Below are 22,246 nucleotides of genomic sequence, written 5' to 3'. Positions count from 1 at the left end.
CTCAAGGTCAAAAAATATGGCAATAACTGAGTGATTATTCACAAAGGCATTACAAAGATACGTATCCAAGAGTAGTAAGGGGTCTATGGTAGAACATCCATTACGAAAGCCATATTGACGAGTGGAGACACTGTTGTGTATCTCTAAATACCACACTAAACGTCTATTTACCAGGCGTTCCATCACTTGGCAAACTGCACTGGTAAGAGCAATGGGACGATAGTGGGAGGCTTCATGTCCCGTAGTGCCTGGTTTGCGGAAAGGGAGAACAATGGTAGATTTCCACAGCAGTGGAAGAACTCCTTGTGACCAAATAATATTGAAAAGGCGTAATAGGACTGCAAGGGCTGACCGATGTAAATGTTGTAGCATACGAATATGAATGTCGTCGGGCCCAGCTGCCGATGATCGGCAAGCTGAGAGTGTTGCTTCCAGTTCTTGAAGTGTAAAAGGCACATTATACTGTTCTTCACTGAGAGAAGAAAAGCCCAAGGGTGCTAACTCTCTGGCAGACTTTGAGGGAAGAAACGAGGGGCATAGTTGGAGAACCTGAGAAATACGGACCAGATGATTGCCAATTTCATTGGCAACATCTAATGGGTTTGCTATATCAACACCGGCAACCTGCAGAACAGTAGCCAGGTCAGGAGAATATTTACCACTCAGTTTTCATACTTTTTTTCCAGACTGCACTCATAGAGGAAGGAGAGGTGATCGTGGAGACATAATCTCGCCAGCAAGTGCATTTAGCGTCACGGATGACAGGGCGAGCGATCGCACGCTTCTGCTTAAAATCAAGAGGTCTCTCCGTGGTTCTATTGTACTGGTACCTGCCCCATGCAACGCGTTTCAAAAGTACTGCACGAGCACAAGCAGGAGAACACCAAGTCACGCATTTCTGAGAATGCCTGCCTAAAGTTTGGGGTATAGAATGAGAAGCTGTGGCTAGAACAGAGGACGAAGACGGAACCTCACTAAAAACAGTTAGTTGTGAGTAAAGGTTCCAATTTGCCTGATCAAATTGCCAGCGTGGGATACAAAGAGGTGGTGAATATGAAGGGGAAGTAAGAATGATTGGGAAATGATCGCTGTCATGTAAATCCGGGAGAACAGACCAGGTGAAGTCTAATGCGGCGGAGGAAGAGTAGACCGAGAGATCGATGCAAGAGTGTGAGTCCGAGGATCAAAATGGGTGTGAGTACCTGTATTTAAAACATGGAGGGGGTGGGTGGCAAGAAAAGCCTCTAACTGAATGCCACGGGAATCACAGTGAGACACCCCCAGAGGAAATGATGGGCATTAAAATCGCCAAGTAAGAGAATCGGTGGTGGTAATAAAAAGGCAATATCCGGAATAGATAATGGCCGAGGAGACATATAAAGAACAGAGAGTATACCACCTATGCAAGTGGATACGGGCTGCTGTGTAATGCAGCGAAGTACGAACAAATAGCTGATGGTACGGAATATCAGTGCATAGAAGGGCACTTTCATTAAAAGTCCAGTCAGGAAAAGGATCTGAAGAATACAATAAATTATAGCCTGAGATGGGAGAGATAACAGCAGAGTGTAATTTTGGTTCCTGTAAGCAAACACCAACAGGGGAAAACTGGGAGAGTAACATCTGAAGCTCACCCCGATTACAACTGAGGCCGCGTATATTCCACTGTAAATAGGCCATGATTGGCAATGATAAAGATACCTGAAATCTGCAGGTAAGGGATCCGACGGACTAGAGGGGTCAGAAAAGTCCACATCCGGAGGCAGCGGAAAACGTTCAAGCAGTGAAGGAACGGTGCGCTGTGAAGAAAGGAGTTGCACAGATGGAGGAGAGGAGAGAGAAGGAACAGAGGGTGGATCAGTGTCCATTCATGGTTTGGTCTCGGCAATATATTCAGAGATTGCTTCAAGTGTTTCAGAATTCAGAGACGTTGTATGGGAGACAATATTGGAGATGGTATGGGGAGGATGAGTAAAGATTGGAACTGAAATGGACTGTACCAAGGTAGGGGAGGTGAAAGGGTGGAGGGAACTGGAGAAGAAGCGTGGAAGGGGACAGAAGAGGCAGAAACCTGGGAAGTGGCAGAAGAGGGAGAAACTTGGGAGGGAACAGGGGAGGTAGGTATAGTACGAGGAGGAGGGTGAACCTCTACACTTGTAACAGCGCCAGTGAGAGGGGAAGAACCCGGTACACAGACAGGGAAAGTAAAATGAGGTGGAAAAAGGGAAGGAGGGGTTAAAGGACTTTTTTTTTGACTTCTGAGAAGTAGAGGGACGATTGGGAGGAGGTGTCGTACGAGGTCTTGTCGATACTGAGGCTTGTGAGGGAGAACACGAAGGGAGAACAGACTGAGGCATTGAAGTAGGGACGTCTGAGCCTAGGACAGCAAAAGAATTAGATACAGGAGTGATTATGGGAGAGATAACCACAGAGGTTGCAGAAGATGGGACCCCAGAAGTGGGGGGACGTTTTGAAACACGGGAATAAGAAACACAGGTAGTCTCCCTTGGAGGCGGAGATGAGAAACTGCCATGGCATAAGGGAGACCTTCTGCCTCTTTGAGGTAACGCATTTCCCGCTCATTTAAGTAGACTTGGCAATGGCGAGAGTACGAAGGGTGAGCCTCATGACAATTAAGGCAAGAAGGAGGTCGATTGCAAGACATATTAGAATGGTCATCAGCACCACAGACTGGGCATTCGGCAGTGGATCTGCAATATTTCGCTGGATGGCCAAATCGCCAGCAATTTCTACACTGTTGCGGTGTAGGGATCACCTTTCGAAATTGTAACGATGTCCTACTACATAAACTGAGGGAGTTCACGGCTGTCAAAAGTTAAACGAATCACATTGCTAGGGTATCGTCTCCGCCAGCGGGCAGGAAGAACATAAGTGTCTACCTTGAGGATTGGGAGATCTTGGAGTTCCAGCTGTTCAAGAATGTCATTGCCATGTCTGGAAATTTTGTTGAACTATGGTATGGGGCAGAATGACAGTACCACTACAAGAATTGAGGGAATGATGTTTTTCAATAGTGACAGGAACAGTATCTATATGGGAAAGAAGAGAAAGATCATGAGCTTGGGTAGCATTCTGTACCGTGATGATGCGCGTACCGCTCTTAAGAGCATGAAAAGAAATATCTTTACCAACATAGCATAGGAGTGCCTTGCCAGTACTGTGGTCGGAAAGATAAGCCGTAGAGGAAGTCGGTCGTAAAGTGAAGAATTTAGTCCATTGTGCAGTATGAAACTGAGCGTGGAAAGGGAGTGCAGGACATGTCAATCTTTTCGGAGAAGAACGAGAAGGTGGAGAAGTATCATCAGCAGGTAATTGTCGTTGGCATTTAGGCATGGGACCAGAGTTGGTCCGACGTGGAATGGGCCGGCGATTCAAAAATTGCCGCACCGTAGAGGGAGAGGCCGGAAGCATAGTCAAAGGAGAGCGGAGGTCAGATAAATCAAAGGAGTCAGTCGAGACCTCAGTACCTGAAGCGGGTGAGGAAACAGCACCAGCAAGAGGTACAGAGGCATGAGGAGTGTCCGAAGAGTGGTCCAAAGATGAGGCGGGGTCAGAATGGGGTGTGGTATCAAGAAGGGGCCCGGGGGTAGCAAGTTCATGGATTGGTTTCTCCATGGTTAGGTTATTTCTTTTTGTTTTTAAGAAAAAAAAAGAAAAAGAAAAAAGAATAAAAAAAGGGGGCACCGGGGAGGGATAGTTCCTAGGAGTAATGAAAGGGCCAGAAATGTCCCTCCGCGTCTAAGAGGACCTCAGCACTGCAAGTAGCGTAGATGCAGCATGGAACCCGTGCCATATCCTACCCATCATGCCAGTAAACCAGAAATCCGGGCTAGCAACCTCACATTTGCCGAGCTACCTCGGTGGACAAAAGAGAGGGCGGCCGGATATCCGCCACAAAGCATACCTCCTTCAGCCACAACCCCTGGAATCTGAAAGGTTGCTTCCAGAGACACACCCATCGCCCAAAAGACACCCAAAGCCACTCTCCGGGATACCGGAGAGGGATCAGGACATCCCCAGGCGATCCAGATTCCACGGCAAACTATGCCACCACCAAGAACCTCAACGGAATGGGATGGACCCTGGTACCCTTTCCCCTACCTAGGAACTAGCACGCATGTGGGAAAATCCCAAAGGCCAAAAAGAGGAAGGGCAAAAGGGAGGGGTGGGGAGGGGGAGGAGGAAAGGGAAAAGGGGAGGATGGGGAGGAGGAAAGGGAAAAGGGGAGGATGGGGAGGAGGAAAGGGAAAAGGGGAGGATGGGGAGGATGGGATTGCGAAGGGGGAATTGGGGGTAATTAGGTTCGGTCTGAGGAAGAAGGCCAACAGGTCTAATTCCTAAGACCATGAGCCTCTTCACCACGCCAAGGAGCCCCCCTTGAAGAGGAGCTGAGAGTGTTGCCTCCAGTTCTTGAAGTGTAAAAGGCACATTATACTGTTCTTCTCTGAGAGAAGAAAAGTCAAAGGGTGCTAACTCTCTGGCAGACTTCGAGGAAAGAAATGAGGGGTATAGATGGAGCCCCTGAGAAATACAGACCAGATGATTGCCATTTTCATTGGCAACATCTAGTGGGTTTGTTATATCAACACCGGCAACCTGCAGAACAGGAGCCAGGTCAGAATATTTACCATTCAGTTTTCATGCTTTTTTCCAGACTGCACTCATAGAGGAAACAGAGGTGATGGTGGAGACATAATCTCGCCAGCAAGTGCGTTTAGCGTCACTGATGACACGGCGAGGGATCGCATGCTTCTGCTTAAAATCAAGAAGTCTCTCCGTGGTTCTATTGTACTGGTACCTACCCCATGCAGAGCGTTTCAAACGTACTGCATAAGCACAAGCAGGAGACCACCAAGGCATGCATTTCTGAGAATGCCTGACCGAAGTTTGGGGTATAGAATGAGAAGCTGCGGTTAAAAGAGGACGAGAAGAGGTGTAAAACTCATCAATGGAGGATGAAGAAGGAACCTCACTAAAAACAGTTAGATGTGAGAAAAGGTTCCAATTGGCCTGATCAAATTGCTAGCGTGGGATACGAAGAGGTGGTGAATATGAAAGGGAAGTAAGAATGATTGGAAAATGATCCTGTCATGTAAATTCGGGAGAACAGACCAGGTGAAGCCTAATGCGGCGGAGGAAGAGCAGACTGAGCGATCAATGCGAGAGAGTGTGAGTCCGAGGATCAAAATGGGCATGAGTACCTGTATTTAAAACATGGAGGGGTGGGTAGCAAGAAAAGCCTCTAACTGAATGCCACGGGAATCACAGTGAGACCCCCCCAGAGGAAATGATGGGCATTAAAATTGCCAAGTAACAGAAGCGGTGGCGGTAGTGACGAAACAAGGCAATATCCGGAATAGATAATGCCCGAGGAGAGAGATATAAAGAGCAGAGCGTATACCACCTATGCTAGTGGATATGGGCTGCTGTGTAATGCATCAAAGTACAAATAGCTGATGGTACGGAATATCAGTGCGTAGAAGAAGGGCACTTTCATTAAAGGTTCCATCAGGAAAAGGATCTGAAGAATACAATAAATTATAGCCTGAGATGGGAGAGATAACACCAGAGTGTAATTTTGGTTCCTGGAAGCAAACGCCAACAGGGGAAAACTGGGAGAGTAACATCTGAAGCTCACCCCAATTACCCCTGAGGCCGCATATATTCCACAGTAAATAGGCCATGATTGGCAATGATAAAGATACCTGAAATCCGCAGGAAAGGGTTCCTATGGACTAGAGGGGTTAGAAAAGTCCACATGCAGAGGCAGCAGAAAACGTTTAAGCAGCGAAGGAACGGTGCGTTGTGAAGAAAGGAGTTGCGCAGATGGAGAAGAAGAAAGAGAAGGAACAGAGGGTGGATCATTGTCCATTGATGGTTTGGTCTCTGCAATATATTCAGAGATTGCTTCAAGTATTTCAGAGTTCAGAGACGTGGTATGAGAGACAATATTGGAGATGGAAGGAGGAGGAGTTTGAGTAAAGATCTGAACTGTAATGGACTGTACCAAGGTAGGGGGGGGGGCGAAATGGTGGAGGGAACTGGAGAAGTGTTGGAGGGGACAGAAGAGGCAGAAACCTGGGAGGTGGCAGAAGATGAAGAAACTTGGGAGGGGACAGGGGAGGAAGGCACAGTACGAGGAGGATGAACCTCCCCACTTGTAACAGAGCCAGTGAAAGGGGAAGACCCAGGTACAGAGACCGAGAAGGTAAAATGTGGAGGCGGATGAAGGGAAGGAGGGATTAAAGGAGATTTTTTGGACCTCTGAGAAGTAGAGGGACGATTGGGAGGAGGTGTCGTAGGAGGTCCTGTCGATACCGGGGTTTGTGAGGGAGAAAATTAAGAAGAGAGGACAGACTGAAGTGTTGAAGTAGGGACATCTGAGCCCAGGACAGCAAAAGAATTAGATATAGAAGTGACTATGGGACTGGCAACTGCAGAGGAGGCTGCAGAAGATGGGACACCAGAAGTGGGGGGGCATTTTGAAACACGAGAATAAGAAACACAGGGTAGTTTCCCTTGGAGGCGGAGATGAGAAACTGCCATGGCATAAGGGAGACCTTCTGCCTCTCTGAGGCAACGAATTTCCTGCTCATTTAACCCTTTGAGGGTTTTCGTCGTACTAGTACGTCTTACGCGTAGGGGTTTTTGACGTACTAGTACTCATAAATTCTAGTGACCTCAAATCTAGTGGGAGAAAGCTGGTAGGCCTTCATATGAAAGAATGGGTCTATGTGGTCAGTGTGCACAGTCTAAAAAAAATCCTGCAGCACACAGTGCATAATGAGAAAAAAATAACTTTTTCCATTTTTTTTTAATAAATCAGCGACTTTGCAGTGTATTTTCGTATGGTATTTATTGTTGTATTCTAGTTTTCTTGGTCTCATTTTATAGAATGGAAGACATATTACTGAAATTGAGATGATTTTGACTGGTTTTACAATGAAAGGTGCCTTGAAATTGAGCTCAAAGTAGCAGAAATGTTCGATTTTTACCAAACTTCAAAAGTAAACAAATCGTGCCAAGCGTGCAATACACGTCAACTGGTGAGTCTAATATTCTTTCACAAGTGCACCAATAATATTTATACCATTTTTTACACTAATGCAGTAGTCTGCATAACAGTAAATCTTATATTTTTTGTGAGAATAAAAATTCAAAGTGGAAAGCAAAAGAATATAAGAGGGGCCTTGAGACGTGACTAATGACTAGAGGAAATGTCATTTTAGTGCCAAGAATGTCTTTCTTGTTTATTCTGGACCCTATTCCGAAATTGGCATCTTTTGAAATTTGTGTGAAATTGGCAAAATTGCTAAATTATGACCACTGTACTGGATAGTTGAATTTATAAATGGGTGGTTTCTTGCACCCATTCGATAGAAAAAATGGAGTTCTAGCGAAATATTCATGTTTTTTGTCGACTAGTACAGTGAAATTGGCCGAAAATGGGGCTCAAAGTGGGCAAAATCGCCGATCCGTAAACATCGCCGAGACCGCTAACTTTGCGAGAGCATAATTCCGTAAGTTTTCTATCAAATTTCAAACTTTTGGTGTCGTTATGATCGGGAAAAGATTCTCTATCTTTTCATAAGAGAAAATAATTTTTTTTTTTTTTTAAATTTGGCCGACCCTGAGAACGAGTTTCGGAGAGGGCCTGTCGACCCTCAAAGGGTTAAGTAGACCTGGCAACAGCGAGAGTAGGGTGAGCCTCATGACAATTAAGGCAAGAGGGAGTTCGACTGCAAGACGTATTAGAATAGTCATTGGCACCACAGACTGGGCATTTGGCTATAGATCTGCAATATTTTGCTGGGTGGCTAAATTGCCAGCAATTCCTACACTGTTGAGGTGTAGGGATCACCTTCCGAACTTGTAACCGATGTCCTGCTACATAAACAGAGGGAGTTCACAGCTGTCAAAAGTTAAACCAGCCACATTGCAAGGGTATCGTCTTCGTCAGTGGGCAGGAAAAACATAAGTGTCTACTGTGAAAATTGGGAGATCTTGGAGTTCTAGCTGCTCGAGAATGTCATTGTCACATGCCTGAAAATTCTGTTGGACTATGGTATGGGGCAGGATAACAGTACCACTACAAGAATTGAGGGAATGATGTTTTTCGATAGTGATAGGAATAGTATCAATATGTGAAAGAGAAAGAAAGATCATGAGCTTGGGTAGAATTCTGGACTGTGATGATGCGTGTACCACTCTTAAGTGCATGAAAGGAAATATCTCTACCAATGTGGCATAGAAGCGCTTTGCCAATACTATGGTTGGAAAGATAGGCAGTAGAAGAAGTCGGTCTTAGAGTAAAGAATTTAGTCCATTGTGTGGTCCGAAACTGAGTGTGGAGAGGGAGTGCGTGACGTGTCCGTCTTTTCCGAGTAGAATGGGAAGGTAAAGAAGTAACATCATCAGGAGATTGTCACTGGCGTTTAGAAGTGGGACCAGAGTCAGTCTGACGTGGGACAGGCTGGCGATTCGAAATTTGCCCCACCATAGAGGGAGAGGCCGGAAGCATAGTCAAAAGAGAGAGGAGGTCAGACAAATCAAAGGAGTCAGTCGAAACCCCGGCACCTGAAGCGGGTGACGAAACAGCACCAGCAAGAGGTACAGGGGCCTTAGGAGTGTCCAAAGAGTGGCCAAAAGACAAGGCGAGGTCAGAACAGGGTGTGGTAACAATAAGGGGCCCGGGGCTAGCGGGGTCATGGATTTGGGACTCCATGGTTAGGTTACTTCTTTCTTTTTGTTTTTAAGAGAAAAAAAGAAAGAAAATAAAAATAAAAAGTATAAAAAAGGGGGGACCTGGAAGGGATAGTTCCTAGGAGGAATGAAAGGGTCAGAAATCTCCCTCCATGCCCAAGAGGACCTCAGCACCGCAAGTAGCGCAGATGCAGCATGGAACATGTTCCATACCCTAACCTTCATGCCAATAAACCAGCAATCCGGGATAGCAACCTCACATCTGCCGAGCTACCTCGGTGGACAAAAGAGAAGGCAGCCAGATATCCACCACAAAGCATACCTCCTTCGGCCACCACCCCTAGAATCCGAAAGGTGGCTTCCAGAGATATATCTGTCACCCGAAAGACACCCAAAGCCACCCTCCAGGATACCAGAGAGGGATCGGGACATCCCCAGGTGATCCAGATCCCACGGCAAACTATGCCACCGCCAAGAACCTCAACGGAATGGGATGGACCCTGGTACCCTTCCCCCTACCTATGAACTAGTGTGCCTGTGGGAAAAATCCCAAAGGCCAAAAAGAGGAAGGGCAAAAGGGAGGGGTGGGGAAGAGGAGGAGGAGGAAAGGAAAAAGGGGAGGATGGGGAGGATGGGATCGGGAAGAGGGTTAATTAGGTTCGGTCTGAGGAAGGAGACAGACAGGTCTAATTCCTCAGACCAAGAGCCTCTTCATCATGCCAAGGAGCCCCCCTCGAAGAAGAATGGGATGGGGAAATGGGAGAGTTGGGAGGGGAGGAAAGGGGAAAAAAGGGGGGATGGGGAGGATGAGATAGGGAAGGGAGGACTGGGGGGTACTTAGATTCTGTCTGAGGAATGATATCAAAGGGTTTAATTCTATACACCAATAGCATTTTTGCTGCATCAATGAGCCCCCTTTGAAGAGTAAAGGGGCTATTATTATTATTATTATTATAAAAACAGAAGTGCTAAGCCACCAGGGCTATACAGCGCTGCAGGGTAGGGAAGGAAGCGAGAGTATTGGGCGGTAGAATGGGGGAGGGATGATCAGTAGGTTACAGAAAACAGCGGGGCAGGAGATAGTGCGGGGGTATAGGGCAGCAAGAGATTGAGGTAGAAAGGGCTGAAGGTATCATCAGAGTTTGTGAAGTAAGTTGTTGTCAAAAAGTCAATGAGAGAGTCCGGATGAAAGGTGGGTCCATCAGCGATAAGGGAAGGTAAAGAGAGAGCAGCGGAGCAAAGACGACGATGGAGGTATATTCTGCATGCTCGTTGATAAAGTGGGCAGTCTAACAGAATGTGGTTAACCGATAATGGAACCTGACAATTCTCAGAGAGAGGAGCAGGGTGCCTCTCCATGAGATAACCATGAGTAAGATGAGTATGGCCAATGCCAAGACGGGAGAGAGTAGTCTCCCAACCTCGACACTGGTGACACAAAGATAGCCAGTAACCTATACTTGGTTTAATAGATTGAAGTTTGTTACCGAGCAGAGTATACCAACATTGTTGCCAATGGGTGTGAAGGTGGGTAGCTATTGCAGCAAAATAGTCCGTAAATGGAACACCTCTATATGAAACTGGTAGGTCATGTACTGCTGAGCACACAGCAGTGTCTGCCTGCTCATTGCCCTGTACGTCAACATGACCAGGGACCCAGCAAAAAACAATATCTTTATGCTTGGAAGAGATGCAGCATAGCCAAAGTTGGATATGGAGGACTAAGGGGTGAGGTGTATCAAATTTCTGTATAGCCTGTAAAGCACTAAGGGAGTCTGAGACAACCACAAATGATGACACAGACACAGATGCAATACGGATAAGTGCTGAAAGAATGGCATACAATTCAGAAGTAAAGATACTAGCCGAAGATAGTAAATGCCCTCATACGATGCTGTGCGGAAACACTGCTGCGAATCATACGCCATCAGAAGACTTAGAGCCATCTGTGTACACTACAATGGCATGAGAATGAGAGTGAAAGTGGTCAAGAAAAAGAGAGCGGGAAGCTACCATAGACAGTTGGGCTTTTGAGCAAGGGAGCGAGAGAAAACAGACTCGAACAGCTGGAACTTCCCAGGGGGGTAGGGAAAAGGGAGAACCTACGTGAACATGGAGAGGTGGTAATTGAAGAGAAGACAAGAGCGAATGTAGCCAAAGAGAGAAAGACGGAGCAAACAGGGGCGGCAAACAAATAAAGAATTTCCTAATATCGGTGACCATTCTATATATAGAAGGATTGGGGAGATCATGAGAGTGTACATAGAAGCGAAGGCAATGGGCATCACGGCAATCGGATAAGGATGGAACGTTAGCTTCTGCATAGAGGCTCTCAACAGGGGAAGAGCGAAAAGCACAAAGGCATAAACATAATCCTTGGTGATAAATGGGGTTAAGGCTAGAGTAGCAGGAGAGGCCGCTGAATAGATCTGGTCACCATAGTCAAGTTTCGACGATCAGCTCCCCATGAAAGATGAGCAAGGGTTTTAAGAAGGTTCAGCCGGCTGTGACAAGTTGCCTTCAGAGCGGTAATGTGAGGTTTCCAGGATAACCTACGGTCAAAGAGGCCTAGAAACCTGACTGTATCACGTTCAGGGATATGGGAGCCATAGAGATACAAAGGATGATCAGAGATGACAGAGCGTCTAGTGAAAGTAATCTGGCGAGTTTTGGTACTGGAAAATTTAAACCCATGTGTGGTGGCCCAATTGGAAACACGGTCGACCGCATGCTGGAGAGAAACTGCAATGAGGTGACAGTCAGCGCCTGCACAGGCAATAGCGAAGTCATCAACATAGAGTGATGACCAAATATTTGATGAAAGACTAAATGCCAAATCAGTTATTGCAAGGAGAAAAAGTATTGAGCTCAGAACCCTTACGAAAGCCATATTGATGCGTGGAGAGACTGTTGTGTGTCTCCAAATACCACACTAAACGTCTATTTACCAGGCGTTACATCACTTTGCAAACTGCACTGGTAAGAGCAATGAGACAATAGTGGGAGGCTTCATGTCCCGTAGTGCCCGGTTTGCGGAAAGGAAGAACAATGGCAGAATTCCACGGCTGTGGAAGAACTCCTTGTGACCAATTATGTTTGAAAAGGCGTAACAGGACTGCAAGGGCTGACTGATGTAAATGTTGTAGCATACAAATATAAATGTCGTCGGGCCCAGCTGCCGATGATCGGCAAGCCGAGTGTTGTGTCCAGTTCTTGAAGTGTAAAAGGCACATTATACTGTTCTTCTCTGAGAGAAGAAAAGTCCGAGGGTGCTAACTCTCTGGCAGACTTTGAGGAAAGAAATGAGGGGCATAGATGAAGCCCCTGAGAAATACGGACCAGATGATTGCCAATTTCATTGGCAACATCTAGTGGGTTTGCTATATCAACACTGGCAACCCGCAGAACATGAGCTGGGTCAGGAAAATATTTACGACTCAGTTTTCATGCTTTTTTCCAGACTGCACTCATAGAGGAAGCAGAGTTGATAGTAGAGACATAATCTCACCAGCAAGTGCGTTTAGCGTCACGGATGACACGGCGAGCGATCGCACGCTTCTTAAAATTAAGAAGTCTCTCTGTGGTTCTATTGTACCGGTACCTGCCCCATGCAGTGCGTTTCAAACGTACTGCACGAGCACAAGCAGGAGACCACCAAGGCACGCATTTCTGAGAACGCCTGCCCAAAGTTTGGGGTATAGAATGAGAAGCTGCGGTTAAAACGGAGGACGAGAAGAGGTGTAAAAGCTCATCAATGGGGGATGAAGAAGGTACCTCACTAAAAACAGTTAGTTGGGAGTAAAGGTTCCAATTTGCCTGATCAAATTGCCAGCGTGGGATACAAAGAGGTGGTTAATATGAAGGGGAAGAATGATTGGAAAATGATCGCTGTCATGTAAATCCGGGAGAACAGACCAGGTGAAGTCTAATGCGGCGGAGGAAGAGCAGACTGAGAGATCGATGCGAAAGAGAGTGTGAGTCCGAGGATCAAAATGGGTGTGAGTGCCTGTATTTAAAACATGGTGGGGGTGGGAAGCAAGAAAAGCCTCTAACTGAAAGCCACGGGAATCACAGTGAGACTCCCCCAGAGGAAATGATGGGCATTAAAATCACCAAGTAACAGAAGCAGTGGTGGTAATGATGAAACAATTAAGGCAATATCTGGAATAGATAATGCCCGAGAAGGAGAGAGATGTAAAGAACAGAGCGTATACCACCTATGCAAGTGGATACGGGCTGCTGTGCAATGCAGCGAAGTACGAACAAATAGCTGATGGTATGGAATATCAGTGCGTAGAAGGGCACTTTCATTAAAGGTCCCATCAGGAAGAGGATCTGAAGAATACAATAAATTATAGCCTGAGATGGGATTGATTACAGCAGAGTGTAATTTTCGTTCCTGTAAGCAAACACCAACAGGGGAAAACTGGGAGAGTAACATCTGAAGTTCACCTCGATTACCCCTGAGGCCATGTATATTCCACTGTAAATAGGCCATGATTGGCAACAATAAAGATACCTGAAATCCGCAGGTAAGGGTTCCTATGGACTAGAGGGGCTAGAAAAATCCACATGCGGAGGAAGCGGAAAATGTTCAAGCAGCGAAGGAACGGTGAGCTGTGAAGAAAGGAGTTGCGCAGATGGAGGAGAGGAAAGAGAAGGAACAGAGGGTGGATCAGTGTCCATTGATGGTTTGGTCTCTGCAATATATTCATAGATTGCTTCAAGTGTTTCGGAATTCAGAGACGTCGTATGGGAGACAATATTGGATATGGTAGGGGGAGGATGAGTAAGGATTGGAACTGTAATGGACTGTACCAAGGTTGGGGGGGAAAAGGGTGGAGGGAACTGGAGAAGAAGCGTGGAAGGGGACAGAAGAGGCAGAAACCTGGGAGGTGGCAGAAGAGGAAGAAACTTGGGAGGGAACAGGGGAGGAAGGTACAGTACGAGGAGGGTGAACCTCTACACTTGTAACAGAGCCAGTGAGAGGGGAAGAACCATTTACAAAGACAGGGAAGGTAAAATGAGGAGGTGGAAGAAGGGAAGGAGGGGTTAAAGGACCTTTTTTTGACCTCTGAGAAGAAGAGGGACAATTGGTAGGAGGTGTCGTACGATATCTTGTCCATACCGAGGCTTGTGAAGGACAACATGAAGAAGCGAGAACAGACTGAGGCGTTGAAGTAGGGACGTCTGAGCCCATGACAGCAAAAGAATTAGATACAGGAGTGACTATGGGAGAGGTAACCACAGAGGAGGCTGCAGAAGATGGGACCCCAGAAATGGGGAGACGTTTTGAAACACGGGAATAAGAAACACGTGGTAGTCTCCCTTGAAGGCAGACATGAGGAACTGCCATGGCATAAGGGAGATCTTCTGCCTCTTTGAGGTAACGCATTTCCCGCTCATTTAAGTAGACTTTGCAAAGGCGAGAGTATGAAGGGTGAGCCTCATGACAATTAAGGCAAGAGGGAGGTCGATTGCAAGACGTATTAGAATGGTCATCGGCACCACAGACTGGGCATTCAGCTATAGATCTGCAATATATCACTGGATGACCAAATCGCCAGCAATTTCTACACTGTTGCGGTGTAGGGATCACCTTTCGAACTTGTAACCGATGTCCTGCTACATAAACTGAGGATGGGAGTTCACGGCAGTTGAAAGTTAAAAGAGCCACATTGCCAGGGTATAGTCTCCGCCCGCGGGCAGGAAGAACATAAGTGTCTACCTTGAGGATTGGGAGATCTTGGAGTTCCAGCTCTTCAAGAATGTCATTGCCACATGTCTGGAAATTTTGTTGAACTATGGTATGGGGCAGAATGACGGTGCCACTACAAGGACTGAGGGAATGATGTTTTTCAATAGTGACAGGAACAGTATCGATATGGGAAAGAAGAGAAAGATCATGAGCTTGGGTAGCATTCTGTACAGTGATGATGTGCATACCACTCTTAAGAGCATGAAAAGAAATATCTTTACCAACATGGCGTAGGAGTGCCTTGCCAATACTATGGTTGAAAAGATAGGCAATAGAGGAAGTCGGTCGTAAAGTGAAGAATTTAGTCCATTGTGCATTCTGAAACTGAGCGTGGAAAGGGAGTGCAGGACATGTTGATCTTTTCTGAGAACAAGAAGGTGAAGTATCATCAGCAGGTAACTGTCCTTGGCGTTTAGGAGTAGGACCAGAGTTGGTCCGATGTGGAACGAGCCGGCGATTCGAAAATTGTCGCACCGCAGAGGGAGAGGCCGGAAGCATAGTCAAAGGAGAGCGGAGGTCAGATAAATCGAAGGAGTCAGTCGAGACCTCAGTACCTGAAGCAGGTGAGGAAACAGCACCGGCAAGAGGTACAGAGGCATTAGGAGTGTCTGAAGAGTGGTCCAAAGATGAGGCAGGGTCAGAACAGGGTGCGGTATCAAGAAGGTGCCCGCGGGTAGCAGGTTCATGGACTAGGGCTTCGATGGTTAGGTTACTTCTTTCTTTTTGTTTTTTTAGGAAAAAAAAGAATAAAAAAAGGGGGGACTGGGGAGGGATAGTTCCTGGGAGGAATGAGAGGGCCAGAAATCTCCCTCTGTGCCTAAGAGGACCTCAGCACCGCAAGTAGTGCAGATGCAGCATGGAACCCGTGCCATACCCTACCCATCATGCTACTAAACCAGCAATCCGGGATAGCAACCTCACATCTGCCGAGCTACCTCGGTGGACAAAAGAGAGGGCGGCCGGATATCCGCCACAAAGCATACCTCCTTTGGCCACCACCCCTGGAATCCGAAAGGAAATCTCCAGATACACCCGTCGCCCGAAAGATACCCAAAGCCACTCCCTGGGAGACCGGAGAGGGATTGGGACATCCCCAGGCGATTCAGATTCCACGGCAAACTACACCACCGCCAAGAACCTCAACGGAATGGGATGGACCATAGTACCCTTTCCCCTACCCAGAAACTAGTGTGCTTGTGGGAAAAAATCCCAAAGGCCAAAAAGGAAGGGCAAAAGGGAGGGGTGGGGAAGAGGAGGAGGAAAGGAAAAAGAGGAGGATGGGGAGGATGGGAGAGGGAAGGGGGGTAATAAGGTTCAGTCTGAGGAAGGAGACCGACAGGTCTAATTCCTCAGACCAAGAGCCTCTTCACCACGCCAAGAAGCCCCCCTTGAAGAGTTCGCTGTCATGTAAATCCGGGAGAACAGACCAGGTGAAGTCTAATGTGACGGAGGAAGAGCAGACTGAGAGATCGATGCAAGAGAGAGTATGAGTCCGAGGGTCAAAATAGGTGAGAGTACCTGTATTTAAAACATGGAGGGGGTGGGTAGCAAGAAAAGCCTCTAACTGAATGCCACGGGAATCACAGTAAGACCCACCCCAGAGGAAATGATGGGCATTAAAATCGCCAAGTAACAGAAGTGGTGGCGGTAATGACAAAACAAGAAAGGCAATATCTGGGATAGATAATGCCCGAGAAGGAGATACAAAGAACAGTGTATACCACCTATGCAAGTGGATACGGGCTACTGTGTAATGCAGCAAAGTACGAACAAATAGCTGATGGTATGGAATATCAGTGTGTAGAAGAAGGGCACTTTCATTAAAGGTCCCATCAGGAAAAGGATCTGAAGAATACAATAAATTATAGCCTGAGATAGGATAGATAACAGCAGAGTGTAATTTTGGTTCCTGTAAGCAAACACCAACAGGGGAAAACTGGGAGTAACATCTGAAGCTCACCCCGATTACCCCTGAGGCCACGAATATTCCACTGTAAATAGGCCATGATTGGCAATGATAAAGATACCTGAAATCCACAGGTAAGGGTACCTATGGACTAGAGGGGTTAGAAAAGTCCACATGCCGTGGCAAAGGAAAACATTCAAGCAGCGAAGGAATGGTGTGTTGTGAAGAAAGGAGTTGCACAGATGGAGAAGTGGAAAGAGAAGGAACAGAGGGTGGATCAGTGTCCATTGATGGTTTGGTCTCTGCAATATATTCAGAGATTGCTTCAAGTGTTTTGGGGTTCAGAGACGTCGTATGGGAGACAATATTGGAGATGGAAGGAGGAGGTGTTTGAGTAAAGATTGGAGCTGTAATGGACTGTACCAAGGTGGGGGGGGGCGAAAGGGTGGAGGGAACTGGAGAAGTGTGGGACGGGACAGAAGAGGCAGAAATCTGGGAGGTGGCAGAAGAGGAAGAAACGTGGGAGGGGACAGGGGAGGAAGGCACAGTACGAGGAGGAGGATGAACCTCCACACTTGTAACAGAGCCAGTGGAAGGGGAAGACTCAGGTACAGAGACCAGAAAGGTAAAATGTGGAGGTGGATGAAGAGAAGGAAGGGTTAAAGGAGATTTTTTTGGGCCTCTGAGAAGTAGAGGGACAACTGGGAGGTGTCATCATACGAGGTCTTGTCGATACCAGGGTTTGTGAGGGAGGACACGAAGTGAGGACAGACTGACGAGTTGAAGTAGGGACGTTTGAGCCCTGGACAGCAAAAGAATTAGATACAGGAGTGACTATGGGACTGGCAACTGCAGAGGAGGCTGCAGAAGATGTGACCCCAGAAGTGGGGGGGATGCTTTGGAACACGAGAATAAGAAACAAGGGGCAGTCTCCCTTGGAGGCGGAGATGAGAAACTGCCATAGCATAAGGGAGACCTTCTGCCTCTTTGAGGCAATGAATTTCCTGCTCATTTAAGTAGACTTGGCAACGGCGAGAGTATGAAGGGTGAGCCTCATGACAATTGAGGCAAGAGGGAGTTCGACTGCAAGATGTATTAGAATGGTCATCGGCACCACAGACTGGGCATTTGGCTATAGATCTGCAATATTTTGCTGGGTGGCCAAATCGCCAGCAATTCCTACACTGTTGAGGTGTAGGGATCACCTTCCGAACTTGTAACCGATGTCCTGCTACATAAACAGATGGGGGCTCACGGCTGTCAAAAGTTAAACGAGCCACCTTGCAAGGGTATCGTCTTCGCCCGCGGGCAGGAAGAACATAAGTGTCTACCTTGAGAATTGGGAGATCTTGGAGTTCCAGCTGTTCGAGAATGTCAATGCCACATGTCTGGAAATTCTGTTGGACTATGGTATGGGGCAGAATAACAATGCCACTACAAGAATTGAGGGAATGATGTTTTCGATAGTGATAGGAATAGTATCGATATGTGAAAGAAGAGAAAGATCATGAGCTTGAGTAGAATTCTGGACTGTGATGATGAGTTTACCACTCTTAAGAGCATGAAAGGAAATATCTCTACCAATGTGGTGTAGGAGCGCTTTGCCAATACTATGGTCGGAAAGATAGGCAGTAGAAGGTCTTAATGTAAAGAATTTAGTCCATTGTGTGGTCTGAAACTGAGTGTGGAGAGGGAGTGTGTGACGTATCCGTCTTTTCCGAGTAGAAAGGGAAGGTAACGAAGTAACATCATTAGGAGACTGTCACTGACATTTAGAAGTGGGACCAAAGTCGGTCCGACGTGGGATGGGCTGGCGATTCGAAAATCACCACACCATAGAGGGAGAAACCGGAAGCATAGTCGAAGGAAAGCGGAGGTCAGACAAATCGAAGGAGTCAGTGGAAGCCCTGGTACCTGAAACAGGTGAGGAAACAGCACCAGCAAGAGGTACAGGGGCCTTAGGAATGTCTGAAGAGTGGCCAAAAGACGAGACGAGGTCAAAACGGGGTGCGGTAACAATAAGGGGCCCGGGGGTAGCGGGGTCATGGATTGGGTACTCCATGGTTAGGTTACTTCTTTCTTTTTGTTTTTAAGAAAAAAAAAAGAAAGAAGAAAAGAAAATAAAAATAAAAGAATAAAAAAGGGTGGACCGGGGAGGGATAGTTCCTAGGAGGAATGAAAGGGCCAGAAATCTCCCTCCGCACCCAAGAGGACCTCAGCACCGCAAGTAGCGCAGATGCAGCATGGAACCTATGCCATACCCTACCCATCATGCCAGTAAACCAGCAATCTGAGATAGCAACCTCACATCTGCCTAGCTACCTCGGTGGACAAAAGAGAGGGCAGCTGGATATCAGCCACCACCCCCGGAATCCGGAAGGTTGTTTCCAGAGATACACCCGTCACCAGAAAGACACCCAAAGCCGCACTCCCGGATACTGGAGAGGGACCGGGACATCCCCAGGCGATCCAGATTCCATGGCAAACTACGCCACCGCCAAGAATCTCAACCGAATGGGATAGACCCTGGTACTCTTTCCCCTACCCAGGAACTGGCATACCTGTGGGAAAAATCCCAAAGGCCAAAAAAGGAAGGGCAAAAGGGAAGGGTGGGGAGGAGGAGGAGGAAAGGAAAAAGGAGAGGATGGGATAGGAAAGGGGGGATTGGGGGGTAATTAGGTTCGGTCTGAGGAAGGAGACCGACAAGTCTAATTCCTCAGACCAAGAGCCTCTTCACCACGCTAAGGAGCCCCCCTTGAAGAGGTACTATTATTATTATTAAAAAAAAAAGCGCTAAACCACAAGGGCCATACAGTGCTGTAGGGCAGGAAGGAAGCGGGGGTATCAGGTGGCAAAAGGAAGAGGGATAATTAGGTTACGGAGAACATTGGGGCAGTGGATAATACAGGGTTAGAAGATAGCAAGAGATTGAGGTAGAAAGAGCTGAGGGGAGTGCGAAAGGTATCGTCATCAGAGTTTGTAGAGTAAGTCAGTTGTTTTCAAGAAGTCAATGAGAGAGTCAGGATTAAAGAAGGGTCCATTAACAAGAAGGGAAGGTAAAGAGAGAGTAGTAGAGTGGAGACGATGTTGGAGGTAAATTCTGCATGCTCGTTGATAGAGAGGGCAGTCTAACAGGATGTGGCTAACTGATACTGGAACCTGACACACCTCACAGAGAGGAACAGGGTGCCTCTCCATGAGATACCCAAGAGTAAGATGAGTGTGGCCAATGCAAAGACGGGAGAAAGTAGTCTCCCAAGCTCGACATTGATGGCAAGAAGACAGCCAGTAACCTATACTCGGTTTAATAGAATGAAGTTTGTTACCAAGTAGATTAGACCAACATTGTTGCCAATGGGTGTGAAGGTGGGTAGCTATTACAGCAAAATAGTCCGTAAATAGAACACCTCTATATGAAACAGGTAGGTCATGTATTGCTGACAGCATAGCAGTGTCTGCCTGTTCATTGCCCTGTATGACAACATGACCAGGGACCCAACAAAAAACAATATCTTCATGCTTCGTAGAGATACAGTGTAGCCAAAGTTGGTTATGGAGGACTTGGGGGTGAGGTGTATCCAATTTTCGTATAGCCCGTAGAGCACTAAGGGAGTCTGAGACAACCACAAATGATAACACAGGCATAGATGCAATATGAATAAGTGCTGCAAGAATGGCATACAATTCAGCTGTAAAATGCTAGCCAAGGACAGTAAATGTCCTCGCACGACACTGTCCGGAAACACTGCTGCAAATCTGACGCCATCAGAAGACTCAGAGCCATCTGTGCACACTGCAATGGCATGAGAATGAGAGCAGAAGTGGTCAAGAAAGAGAAAGCAGGAAGCTACCATAGGCAGTTGGGCTTTCGGGCAAGGGAGTGAGAAAGAACAGACTCGAACAGTTGGAATTTCCCAGGGGGGTAGGGAAAAGTGAGATGCTACATGAACATAGAAAGGTGGTAACTGAAGGGAAGACAAGAGCGAATGTAGGCAAAGAGAAAAGGGATGGAGCAAACAGGGGCGACAAACAAATAAAGAACGTCTACTAACAATGGTGACTATTCTATATATGGAAGGATTGCGGAGATCATGAGAGCGAACACAGTAGTGAAGGCAATGGGCATCACGGCGATTAGACAAGGATGGAATATTCACTTCTGCATAGAGGCTCTTAACAGAGAAAGAGCAAAAAGCACCAAGGAACAAACATAATCCCTGGTGATGGATGGGATTAAGGCCCGAGAGAGTAGTATGAGAGGCCGCTGAATAGATCTGGTAACCATAATCTAGTTTCGATAAAATGAGGGCTAAATGTAGGCGAAGGAGAGTTCGACGATCAGCTCCCCATGAAAGATGAGCAAGGGTTTTAACCCTTTGAGGGGTCGACAGGCCCTCTCCGAAACTCGTTCTCAGGGTCGGCCAAATTTAAAAAAAAAAAAATTATTTTCTCTTATGAAAAGATAGAGAATCTTTTCCCGATCATAAAGACACCAAAAGTTTGAAATTTGATAGAAAACTTACGGAATTATGCTCTCGCAAAGTTAGCGGTCTCGGCGATGTTTACGCATCGGCGATTTTGCCCACTTTGAGCCCCATTTTCGGCCAATTTCACTGTACTAGTCGACAAAAAACATGAATATTCCGCTAGAACTCCATTTTTTCTATCGAATGAGTGCAAGAAACCACCCATTTATAAATTCAACTATCCAGTACATTGGTCAGAATTTAGCAATTTTGCCAATTTCACACAAATTTCAAAAGATGCCAATTTCCGAATAGGGTCCAGAATAAACAAGAAAGACATTCCTGGCACTAAAATGACATTTCCTCTAGTCATTAATCACGTCTCAAGGCCCCTCTTATATTCTTTTTCTTTCCACTTTGAATTTTTATTCTCACAAAAAATATAAGATTTACTGTTATGCAGACTACTGCATTAGTGTAAAAAAATGGTATAAATATTATTGGTGCACTTGTGAAAGAATATTAGACTCACCAGTTGACGTGTATTGCATGCTCGGCACGATTTGTTTACTTTTGAAGTTTGGTAAAAATCGAACATTTCTGCTACTTTGAGCTCAATTTCAAGGCACCTTTCATTGTAAAACCAGTCAAAATCATCTCAATTTCTGTAATATGTCTTCCATTCTATAAAATGAGACCAAGAAAACTAGAATACAACAATAAATACCATACGAAAATACACTGCAAAGTCGCTGATTTATTAAAAAAAAACGGTAAAAGTTTTTTTTTCTCATTATGCACTGTGTGCTGCAGGATTTTTTTTAGACTGTGCACACTGACCACATAGACCCATTCTTTCATATGAAGGCCTACCAGCTTTCTCCCAATAGATTTGAGGCCGCTAGAATTTATGAGTACTAGTATGTCAAAAACCCCTACGCGTAAGACGTACTAGTACGACCAAAACCCTCAAAGGGTTAAGAAGGTTCAGCCGGTTGTGACAAGTTGCCTTCAGAGAGGCAATGTGAGGTTTCCAGGATAACCTACAGTCAAATTATTATTATTATAATCAAAAAGAAGCGCTAAGCCACAAGGACTATACAGCGCTGCAGGGCAGGAAGGAAGCGAGGGCATCAGGTGGCAAAAGGGAGATGGATGAGCAACAGGTTATGGATAACAGCGGGGCAGTGGATGGTGAAAGGGTAAAGGGCAGCAAGAGACTGAACCAGAAAGGGCTGAGGGGAGTGCGAAAAGTATCATCAGAGTTTGTGGAGTAAATCAGTCGTTGTCAAGAAGTCAATGAGAGAGTCAGGATTAAAGGAGGGTCCATCAGCAAGAAGGGAAGGTAAAGAGAGAGTAGGAGAACGAAGACGACGTTGGAGGTAAATTCTG

The 22,246-nt window shown here is 46.4% G+C and overlaps 1 protein-coding gene across 2 annotated transcripts in view; it reads right to left on the bottom strand.

Moving 5' to 3' along the window:
* Positions 1–9,729: 9,729 nt before the first annotated feature.
* LOC138854993 (gastrula zinc finger protein XlCGF57.1-like) overlaps positions 9,730–22,246 on the bottom strand; it is a 150,827-nt gene continuing 138,310 nt past the window's right edge. For both annotated transcript variants that reach the window (XM_070101497.1, XM_070101498.1), the window contains exon 3: positions 9,730–21,897. In XM_070101497.1, coding sequence (XP_069957598.1) covers positions 13,448–14,980 — 1,533 coding nt within the window. In that variant the 5' untranslated portion in view covers positions 14,981–21,897 and the 3' untranslated portion in view covers positions 9,730–13,447. The remainder of the gene's footprint in view (positions 21,898–22,246) is intronic.

Source organism: Cherax quadricarinatus, chromosome 77, assembly GCF_038502225.1.
Source record: "Cherax quadricarinatus isolate ZL_2023a chromosome 77, ASM3850222v1, whole genome shotgun sequence".
NCBI classification, from domain to species: Eukaryota; Metazoa; Arthropoda; class Malacostraca; order Decapoda; family Parastacidae; genus Cherax; species Cherax quadricarinatus.
This window is presented reverse-complemented; position numbering and strand designations above follow the sequence as displayed.